The sequence below is a fragment of the Berghia stephanieae genome, chromosome 2 (genome assembly GCF_034508935.2).
Source record: "Berghia stephanieae isolate SIO BIC M18660-M18661 chromosome 2, UCSD_Bste_1.3, whole genome shotgun sequence".
In the NCBI taxonomy this organism is placed as follows: domain Eukaryota; kingdom Metazoa; phylum Mollusca; class Gastropoda; order Nudibranchia; family Aeolidiidae; genus Berghia; species Berghia stephanieae.
In genome coordinates this window covers 32940626-32952812 of record NC_088361.1, presented here as the reverse complement: position 1 = coordinate 32952812, position 12187 = coordinate 32940626, and the positions used below count along the sequence as shown (strand labels likewise).

Genomic DNA, 12187 nt, shown 5'->3' with positions numbered 1-12187 from the left:
ACTGTTAACGCTGCATATTGTATCCCAAAGGAACTTATCAGATGAAAACAATCTTGAGCTTTTATATCGAGCAATATCCATTATGTACTCAAAGCGTTTCCTTGACAACAGCAAGGGATGATGCTGTTGCATGTAGTCAATATACGCTCAAGTAAGGTAAGAGTTAAATGTGAATAAAGCGCTTTCTCCACGGACTTAACTTTGCGGGGGATTCAAAACTGGGACCTTCTTGTCACTGGTCAGACTAAATGTCATTACAATACTGTCGTACTCTGTAAAAAACATGTAGGTATTTAACATTTTGGCCAGAAAACTCGTCCTTCAAATATAGATTAATTAAATAAAATGACCTTCGTTTTATTAAAAAACTCTGTGGGTTTTTGTTTTTTTTTTTTTGTTTTTTTTTTTTTTTTTTTTTTTTTTTTGTCTTTTTGTTTGTTTGTTTGTTTGTTTGTTTGTTTGTATTTAAAATTTAAGAGTAGGACGGAATCGACCACAAAGTCACACGACGGTCCCTATGATGCCCAAAAACTAGCGGGTAGGTTGTTCCATAAGCGAACCGTATTATGGAAGCTGGAAAAACTATTGTTCCTCAAGTGTAGCATAAGCACATATTATTATTGCTTGTTTATTATACAGAGAACATGTACATATTATATATTGCGCATTTCCAATGTTTACTTTGTTTTAATTGCGCTTTGCAATTTCCCACTTAAATCCTGTTAGCCACAGGCAGCTAAATTCCCGTGACATTAAAAGTCATTGGATATAATTTGCATGTTATGCGCGTCTTTTGAATTAGCACTCTCAACAAAAAGAGACGCATATTAAAAATACAACAATTTGCTTATTTTTCCATGGCCACTTCAACAACAATTAAATGACATTAATAATTCTTGAAATTACCTGAAATTTAATAAAACAAAAATTTATATTATTAAAAAAATATGCACAAATTGCAGCAATGTGGCTTATATAGAAAAGACATGCTAAACTGCCAAACAGGTGACAGTTTTTCTGAGACACCCGTTCTAACATTTCGGCATAGAATTAACCAAAACCAAAAGTAAGGTTCTTATCATAAAAAGCTGCAAATATCAAACATGTTATATCCATAGAAAGAGAAGCTTTGAAAAGTCTTCTGGATATCAAGTCACTAACCTGTCTGTTTAAGCAGCAGATACCGGTATAATCTCCGTTTCCATGGACCTTCTGGCTTTTAAAGAAATATTGTCTGTAATATTGAAATGACTTTGTCCCCGCGTCACCTACGACATGGAACGGTCTTTCGACACAGCGCTAGATATGCGGCTATGTGGTCTAATGGTGGGACACTCGCTTTCGGATCGAAAGATCCTGGGTTCCAGCCTCGCTCGATGTGTAGCTGAGTCCTTGGAAAAGGCTTTTTACTCCATTCTCCCACCTCACTCAAGTGTAAAATGAGTACCTGGCCGTCAACAGCGTTGTCTCTGTAGAAATAAATTCTTAATATCACCTAACAGGCGTCATCATGTGTCGTTCTACTAGTTACCTGTTGCTGTTGGTCAGGGGTCCTTTGAGCGCGTTTAGTGGATATTGTGCTATATAAAAGCTCGAGTTTTTCTCTTTTTTTAAGATACAATTTATCATGTGATTCCAATCCCACTACAATTACTGTCACGGTCTTGTCGTAATAATAGAGAACGAAATAGCAATTCAGCATTGACGGTGAAATAAATTGTTATCGTTAGAGATGATTATGACCATGACCTCATGTCGTGGAAAGCATTGTCGTGATAACCAGATTATGACAATATGAATATGAAGTAAAAATAAAGCGCATGTACGATGGTGGGTCAAAAAGTAATGGGAACTCTGCTTATTAATTCAAAACAATTTGAATTAATACCATGCGTCATACCTGAAAATTAACTCATTCAATCCTAGAATTTTTGCTACTTTTCAAAATTTGAAAAATATCTATTTAAAATGAGCATGTACATAGATAGTTCTATTCAACTATTATTAAGATACAAAAACCAAAATCAACAGCTTTGATACTACGCCTATAATTTGTCTCAGAAAAATGTAATAATAGGCATGGGGGGACAAAAGTAACCCGGATAAACTACGGATATAGTCAGTGTTAGGGTTGAGTGAGTTAAAGCTTGGCAGATCATCACGGCATTATAACAATCGTGGACATAGTAAAAGATTTCATCACAATGCTGGGGAAATTCCTAATCCTCATACTCCTACTCATCAATTTTTCTCTGCTTCCTCCTAGTCCTCCTCCTCCTCTTCCTCCTCCTACTTCTTCTCCTCCTCCTCTCATTTCTCCTCTTCTTCTTCTTCTTCTTCTTCTTCTTCTTCTTCTTCTTATTATTATTATTATTATTATTATTATTATTATTATTATTATTATTATTATTATTATTATTATTAATATTATTATTATTATTATTATTATTATTATTATTATTATTATTATTATTATTATTATTATTATCATTATCATTATTATTATCATTATTATTATTATCATAATCATTATTATTAATATTATTATTATTATTATTATTATTATTATTATTATTATTATTATTATTTCTCCTCCTCCTCCTCCTCCTCCTCCTCCTCCTCCTCCTCCTCCTCCTCCTCTTTATTTCTTCTTCTTCCTCCTGCTCACCTTCTTCCCCTCTTTCCCCTTCATCATCGTCATCATCATCATTATCATCATCATCATCGTCTGCATCATCATCATGAGCATCGTTGTCATCATCATCATCATCATCATCATCATCATCATCATCATCATCATCATCATCATCATCACCCCTTCTTCTTCTCTTTCACGCCCTGTGACACCACTCTATCATCTGTTCCAAAATGCAAGTTAAAATCTTATTCTGTAACTCTTTTCAATATTATGGCCCTAAATTTGGGATACCCTACCGTAACCCATTAGAGAAATCGAGAATATCTCAACTTTAAATCTGCTTTAAAGACCTATTTTTTTCACAATTCAAGCCGACTGTAGTGTTTGTATACTATTATTTTGGCAACACGTATTTTTTTCATGTTTAATTTTGACTACCTGTGTCGTTAACACAATTCATTATCTGTAAGCGCTTTGTTTATGGAAAGCTTTCAACATGTATCATTTATTTTTATTATTTTTATCTTTATTATCAGTTTTATTATTATTATTATTATTATTATTATTATTATTATTATTATTATTATTATTATTATTATTATTATTATTATTATTATTATTATTATTATTATTATTATTATTATTATTATCATCATCATTATTATTATTGTTGTTGTTGTTCTTCTTCTTCTTGACTGGTTTTCTTCTTACCTCTCTGACAATCAGTATCTGTAAATCGATATGACTTCTCTTCTCCTTGTCCCCTATCTTTTGGTGTAACACAGGGTTAAGTTCTGGGACACTTTATTTAGTCTTTATTCACCCTCTAAACCAGACCGTTAGGTGACAATATCTCCAAATACTTTATTTACTTATTTATTTTTAAGCAGACGACACCCAACTACTGTTTCCCATTAATACCGACAATTATCTCAATGTTATAACGTATACAGACAATTGTATCTCTGAGATTAGTGACTGGACGTGTTGCAATAAACTCAGGTTAAATGAAAACAAAACAGAGGTGTTGCAAATCACAAGACATAGCCACGTGGACCTTTCCACGCTTAACCTGAATCTTTCTGATTGTGTAATTCCCATCACCAATGAGCATGTGGGAAACTTAGGACTTTTATTTGATACCAAATCAAACTAATGTAACTAGATCCTGTAATCTTTATATTAGATCTATTGGTGCTATTAGAAAGCTTCTTGATAATAATACTACTGAACTTCTTGTTGTTTTAATTAATTTTAGCCGCCTGGATTATTGCAATACTTGCTCTATGGTTGTGATAATAATGTCATTAATCGACTCCAAAAGATACAGAACAAATCAGCTCGATTGGTATCGTTAGCTAAAAAGCGTGAACATATTATCCCCGTTTTGGAGGACCTGTACTGGCTACCTGTAAAGTTTAGAATTGGATTTAAAATACTTATCCACGTTTTTATTGCTTAAACAATTCTCTTCCTGTTTACCTTCAAGAACCTATCTACGTTTATGCACCCATTCGAAATTTAAGATCTGCCGATTCAAACCTCCTAAGGGAACCCCCAAAATCTTTAGTTTTTCATGAGAAATCCTTTGACCACCATGACCCCGATTGTGGAACTTCATCAATATTGAAACTAAAAATATATAGTGAAAATCCACTTTCTATTAGAAAACGGTTTAAAACGAACGGAGCTTTTCTGTCGGGCATATAATTTGGACTCATAGTATATATTTTATTAAAATATAATATTTTATCATCGTATTTATTTTAACATGTCAGTTCTATATATGTGTATGATACATGATGTGTTGATGTAAAGCGTCAGTGAGCAATCTTATTTGGAACTAGACGCTATATAGATTCATTATTATTATTATTATTATTAGTAGTAGTAGTAGTAGTAGTAGTAGTAGTAGTAGTAGTAGTAGTAGTAGTAAGTAGTAGTAGTAGTAGTAGTAGTAGTAGTAGTAGTAGTAGTAGTAGTAGTAGTAGTAGTAGTAGTAGTAGTAGTAGTAGTAGTAGTAGTAGTATCATTATTATTATTGTTATTATTATTATTATTATTATTATTATTATTATTGTTATTATTATTATTATTATTATTATTATTATTATTATTATTATTATTATTATTATTATTAATGTCGTTACATCTATTCAGAGGCTCTGTGACTATTCGTGACTCTCCGTTTCAGACGGGTATTGTGAATGAATGAATTTCTAGTTAAAAATATTAGACTTCGATTAACGTTATGGGGAGAATGAAAGTCCTTTATCTAGAGAGGAAAACTAAAAAGCTCAGAGATTAAATTTTCAACATCTGGTTTACTACCGACGAACATTCTCCCATTTTGAGGACATGGTGGGTCACTGTGTGTTATTCCGAGTAGAGGGCTCCCTGACCGCTGGAGATCTTGTTTGCTTGGAATGAACATGATTCTCTCTAGCCTTGCATTTGTTTACCTACAGTCACATAGGTTTGCCGGATAATTGTATACATAACCTCGCCTTCCTACTTAGCCTAAGCCTCTTGTGTTGTTATCGTCAGAAATGTCTCGTATTATAATAATATGTAGAGGGTCCCGATAACTCAGTTGGTAAAGCACTGGCTTCACACGAAGGGAACCGTGATCGACCCGGGTGAAGTCGAGTTATTTTTCTGACCCCCCCCCCCCCCCCCCCCCCCTTCCCCCGACCTCTGTTCACCCAGCAGTAATTGGGTAGCTGGGTCTGTAAGATAGAGTGGAACGTACTTTGCGACAATCGTCCTGTCCAAGGGTAGCAAGCAATCGCTGTTGTCCGTTTCACGCTATAGAAATTGGGAGAAACTACGGCTCTATGGCTCTGAAGGACTTCATATGTTACCCACCAGGCCAATCTAGTATTATGTCGAAATGAACCATGGACCCGGTTGAACAGAATGGAGTTTTAAAGTAAAGAGAGAAAAAAAAGAACATTTTTAAGTTTATGGAACTGAATTTGATCTCGTCCACCAACATTCAAGATCATCAGATCCCCATTGTAGCATGTTATTATTATAACGTGTGTCTTATTCTGTTGACGTCTGCACAATCAAGCTGGCTCCAAACATAAGATAATAAAAAGTCGTCCTCAGACTCTATGTTCATAAACATAACAAGCTAAATCTTGATCAAAGAAATAAGAAAACACTCATTTTGAATTGAAGTCAGACAGGTCTGTATGCTGCCGTACTCTTTTTTAAAAAACAAACACTTATTTACTTATCTATTTTTGCGTAGTCCCAGGTTTGAGAGTTTCTGTCAAGAAGAGGGGTCGTTTAAATCGATCGATATTTGAAGGACGAGTTGTCTTGACAATTTTTCTAAATACGAGTTGGTTTTTTTTTCAGAGTACGACAGTTAACTGGTTATTTGTAGATCCAAGGCGGAAAGAAAGAGACTGTGCTCTGTGCAAACTGTATCCTTTCATTATACTCTCAGCGTGCTGCTATGTGGTCTTGTGGGATGACACCGCTTTCGGATCGGAAGGTCCTGGGTTCGAGCCTCGCTCGACGCATAGTTGAGTCCTCTCAGTGTACTCAGGTGTAAAATGGTCGTTAACAATGTTGTCTCTGTCGGAAAAAGATTGTAATATCGCCTAACAGGCCTCATGTCTCGTTCTACATGTTACGTATTGCTGTTGGTCAGGGATTCCTTGTAAAGCGCTTTGAGCACGTTTAGTGGATTTTTTAAAATATTAAGTTATCTACATACTAATTGAGTTCAGACCACAAAACAAAAAACTTCAATGATGTTTGATAGAACATGGATAAAATCTAATAAATTTTGAAATAACTATTGATTCCATGAAAGATGTACGTGGCCATATTTTGCAATATTGAAAAGGACATTTTAGAGAAGAATATTTAGTTGACAAAATATTGCGACAGAACAGGTGTTTGGAGTGTTCCTACTTTTAATGAAACAGAGCTACCGATTACATGATGTTCTCGTCTATTTTGTAATCGGGTCATTTCTGGTTAATATAATTTCTATAGTTGCTAAACTTGATACTGTCAAAGGTCTTGGTCTTTGCATCTTCGGGCTGGCTAATTGAACATCTTAATTCGTAAGCTTAATTGATGTTTACCATTGAGAAGATTTTTCCAAATGTTTATTTATTGTGACCGATTGTATCAAAAAATTGTATTGCGACGGGATTAACCTGGTTCTTAAATTGAATGTTGAGCTTAATTCATAAAATCAAAACCAAAGTAAATATTTTCATATATTAGAAAAGTGAGTTTTGTATCTTCAATTTCGAAAGTAAAATAGATTTCCAAATTCTGGTCATTTTTACTTTAAACACATTTCTATGTATCGAGTTCATTCTGAATTACCACCAGATGGACGCAATGAGTCAAACTTGTCTTCGTTCCATTTTGTCAATCTTGAATACAATGTTTAAACACGTAAATCTCGAAAAAGAAATGGATTGATTAAAGTCTAGTTTCTTTTTTAAAAACCCATATTATAAGTATTCCAAGGTTTTTTGTTTGGTTTTTGAGACATTGATGTAACATAATTCGGTTTAAAAGATTGTTGTGATTTTAAGATCTCGCTATACAGCCAATTCTATGGACACAAGTTGCAAAGTCGTTGTTCAAATTGCTGAGAGATAAAATGGTCGTGTATTCGTGACCCATTATTGTTAAAGAAAATCGATGTTCTAGCTTCCGTTTTATGAGTTTCTTTAAACTGTTTTAATTTATTCGAATTGCTTGCTGATTGTTTTCTTGATGTAAATTTAAACTTGCTTTTTTTTGGAGTTGTCATATGGTTTTAAAATGATACTGCATGTTCTTTTGCAAAATTCATTCTTATTATGTAAAAATATTCGTCCAGACCTACGAATAGGGATACCATTGACGAGTAGATATATGCAGGTCTGATAACCCGAATTGCTATGGGCTCATTGTTGTAATGGAAATACTCTCACTGCAACGCAAAATATAGTCCATTACAAACAATGTTAAATCAAGCCCATAATTGCGTTCGGCTATAAGACCTGCGAATATGTGAACTAAAGCTAACATAGAAATTGAGTGAACTACTGCATTGCTATGATTGTGATACGTTTAATCTTCATAAAGTATAATGTACATGCGTATGAGTAAAATAGCAACATGAAGTAAGATATAACTATACAACATTGATAAAATTGATTTGAAAAAAAAATATTTACACAACTTGTACAGTAACACAAAAATTGTGGATTTTTAATGGTACTTAATCTTTAAAAAATAAAATTCAAAGGAATTTCTCTCCTGCAACCATCTATATACAATGCAATATTCATGAAATGACATGTACTAATTTACAAGACTGACATCCCAAATTTTTAATGTCTCATTTTTGTGATGAAATCTCTCAAACCAACTCAAAGTATCGTCCATTGTTAAAAATAGATGGGTTTGTTTATCAGACCTGCAAATCCGTGCCTGTGATTAATAGAAGATACAATGTAAAAATGAAAAAAAAAGAAAGTATTGTAAAAAAAAAATAAACACGAAAAGAATGCCTAAAATGGATTTTCTGAACAGAATCTTATATCGCCAGGACTTGGAATAAGCCTTTAACCGTTTGCTTTCTAGACAAACATTCTTACCATTGCACAGTCGCACACGAACCCTCGTGACAAAGGTTCAAGCATGATAGCTGACTGATAATCAGCACATAGCTGATTTATAAAAATGTTACTAAAATTTTCAGCTTTGGCTTTGAATTATTAGATCATATATCACAAATCGTCTCTAAACAGTATTGATAATAACAGAAAACGAAGCATGTAGAAAAGTGCCATAAGACAATAGAAAATAAAAAATTCGCGGCGATGGGGGCTAGAACTGTAGCCATCGTTATGTTTTAGCCTGATACTGAAATCCAAAAGGCATTTCGACGTCATTTTTTGGTCAGTGTCAGGCCATTACTTTACAAACCCATGGCTTACTGATACGCCATTTGTTGGTTCGTGCCCCCACCGCCGCGAAATTGTTATTCTCTATTGTCTTCTGGCACTTTTCTACAAGCTTCGTTTTCTGTTATTATCGACATAAGTGCCTGCTCTACTCACTTTTCTAAATTACTAAACAGTATTATGTCGGGAAGAAATGCACCCTGAAAAGTGAATTTAAAATTAAATTTGTAATAAAAACGCACTTTGATTTTTTTTAAAATATTTATTTAGATCTATATATTTATTCTATTTTTGGAATTTAAGAAAGTGTAATCATTCGCCATTAACATACATAGAAATGAACCCAAAGTTTCATAGAATGTTGCTCTTGGACGGTGGGTGTGACATATGGCAGTAACTTTGACACAATTGATTGCCTGCCTAGACAATGGTATAACCACTCATATAATAGTGCGGAAAGAGACATTATTATAACCCTTTGGTTTTTTAGAAAAATCCGATTCTACTACAATATAAAAGAAAAAAAATAAAGATTATCAAATTGAAATGCAATACATTTTGATAAGACATAATATATTTGATGTTATTAGAGAGGTATAATTATAAGATTCTTGTACTCATGTGTTGGTGTATTCGACAAATGCTTTCTCCCAAGGTCGCAAAGAGGGGTTTGGAACTCAGTCGAAATTTCAACCCCAGGAGTTCAAGAATCTTGCCCCACAATTAATTGTTCTGTCAATATCCATCACACCAGATAACGAACGCAAAGCCGTTTTCGATGACTAACCTCTGACCTGTAAAACTATAATATTATTGAGTCCGTGACTAATTTTAATAAACCGCAATTGAGCGGCTGTGTGGCCCTGTGATATAACATTCGGCTTGTGACGTGTAGGCCGGAGTTTTGCATCACACTCCGGGGGGGGGGGGGGGGGGGGGGTATGCAAACTGGAGTCCTTGGAAAATGTACTTTATTCATATATTATTATAACTTACTCAGGTTTTAATGAGTATCTTGCTAATAAAAAGCGTTTCCTCCTTTTTCTTTTCTTTCTATTTTTTTTTTTTTTTTGGTTAATAAATTTTGAGAAGCAGTGCAAGGTGCTTTGACACATTTTTTGAATATTGCGCTGAATAAGATTAACGGTGGATGAAATTGAAAATAGGAGAAAACGACGCATTCGATGGCCTATCACTATCAGCGAGGAGCAAGCGGTGGCTGCTTGAAGCTTGAGTTGGCAATACAAAACACAGAGAAGAACATATTTGAAATTGTTGAAAGACGTCAAATCAAAACTGACAGTCAATTGTTTGCTACAAATTATTCCTCATTAACATATTAACGGCCGTAATCTGGTTTGAGAGTTTTTGCCAAGACAATGGTAATTTAAATCGATCGATATTTGAAGGACGAGTTATCTGACCAAATTTGTAATACGTGTCTTTCCAGAGTACAGCAATTAACTGGTTAAACGCGAAGTCCCAACCTGAAACCACGTCTGGATTTCTCCACATCAGAAAAATATATTTTGTTTTTGATTTACTTTCAATTCGTTGATAATACAGAATTTGCTCATGAAACTTTGAATTTGTTGTTGAACTCCTCTCTAAATTTGACTAACACTGGCCGGTACTTTATCCAGGACAATAATTAATTGTCAGCATGTTTTAACCAACCCTATTGTTTTAAGGATAAAAAGCATTCAATGGTAGTCGAGGAGTTTCATGTTACATGTAGGTTTTGTGACATTATGATCATACACAATGCATTGACTTTATGCTTGTTTTCATATGAAGCAAATTGCTGTCTTTATTTTGACATTTAATTTGACACGCTGAAGAAACGAGTGTTCTGTGATAACAATGGGTTCCAATCATAAATTCCTGGAAGATTATACTTGAAAGGTCATTTCCAGATTCTATAGTTCTACTGACCCAGGAATCAGGCATATAACGGTTTTGGTCACTATCAATGGCCAGATACTTTCAACCCCGAGTCCATAAATGAAGTACAGTATCCATAGATTAAAATAGACACAAAGGAATGTGGTATAAAATGAGCTAAAATTCTTGATTCCGGTCATGATATTGGGTTTTGCATTAGAAATGAAATCCCAGAATCCTAGTAAGAGTAAATCACCAACTCAAAACTTATATTTTTTAGGAATTAGTAAACTGTCTTAAAAGTGCGAAACTCTATAACCCTCTTTGACTACGGATAAAAATATTATTTCTTTCACTACAAAGTTGAAAAAGATCAATCAATAAAAGTTCATATTTCTGAGGATTCAAACAGCAACTTTACTTTTCTGTATCTGTTCTACTCGACGTGTATTTATTTGCAGTTCTGATGACCCAGATTGAGATGGACTGATTGTTGTAACGGAAATATTCTTGACGCAAAATATATTCTATAAGAACAATGTTAATTACTTGATACTATCTTATTTTATTTGTATTATATATTACGGTGCCCACATTGGCAAGTATCTAAGTGTTATTTATTTATTTATTCACTTATAACACATTTATTTATTTTATTCTTATATAATATATTAATATTTATTTCTGTATTTTAATATATTTATTTATTTACTTATTTATTTACTTTTGTTGTTTTTTGTTTGTTTCTATCTGTTTTTTGTTTGTTTGTTTGTTTTTGTTTGTTTTTTTTTGTTTGTTTGTTTTGTTTTGTTTTTTGTTTTGTTTCCTTTGAATAATTATTGATTTTACCTGTATTGATTGTAAATTCTATGTTAGTGTATGTTTCCTATTGGCAATTGCCTAAAATAAAGAATTGAACTTGAATCGAATCGTTAAATCAAGCCTATAAGTGCGTACGGGTATCAGACCGCCTGGTATTCGCACGAAGGTTTCACATCCACATAATACTAGATTGAAGTGGTAAGTCACACATAATTTCAATTTTTAGTCATCATCGATTCCTATACTAAAGTCGACACGATGACAGGGATACTGGCCCCACAAGTTGTACGTATCGTCTCCCTCTTTGTATTGACGTTTTAACATCTGACACCGTAGACATCCACAGTTATCCTTCCATTTCTGATTTAAAACGTATGCACCCTCGCTTTTTGTGTCACTGATCACGCTGTCCTTGGAAAGACGTCGACGGGAACGACGAGAACGAGTGAATGATTTTAAAGAACTACTTTCGTCTTTATCTGGTTCCGATACAGATAACCTGTGTTTTATAGACCTGTGACTATGTGGCAAAACATTATTATACACGCTTTCCATTTTGTTGTTGTTGTCTTTTTTGTTGGAAGCTTCCATCCCACCTGTTGGGCTGTTGGAAGCTTCTTTTTCTGTGTGAATAGTTTTTTGGAAAGCGATTTTTTGGTACCGGTGTTTTCCGCGGTGGGATGATGGGAAGGCGTGGCCTTTGTAGTCTGATGAAGGAGAGTTACTGCCCTTGTCTTGGGAGGGAGAGCCTGGAATTGAAGGCAGGCTTGGCATTGACTTGGACATTAGGCTTGTGTGCTCGGGATGGAGCTGTAAGGAGGGAATTCATAGACGTATGTATTAGTTTATGAAGAATTATCATGTGATTAAAGAAACATAACATTTTTTAAAATATGTTTTTTAAACA

General features: G+C 34.0%; 1 protein-coding gene across 1 annotated transcript in view; it reads right to left on the bottom strand.

Moving 5' to 3' along the window:
• Nucleotides 1-11179: 11179 nt before the first annotated feature.
• LOC144964743 (uncharacterized) overlaps nt 11180-12187 on the bottom strand; it is a 6507-nt gene continuing 5499 nt past the window's right edge. Inside the window, exon 3 of the mRNA XM_078899310.1 lies at nt 11180-12090. Coding sequence (XP_078755436.1) covers nt 11503-12090 — 588 coding nt within the window. The 3' untranslated portion in view covers nt 11180-11502. The remainder of the gene's footprint in view (nt 12091-12187) is intronic.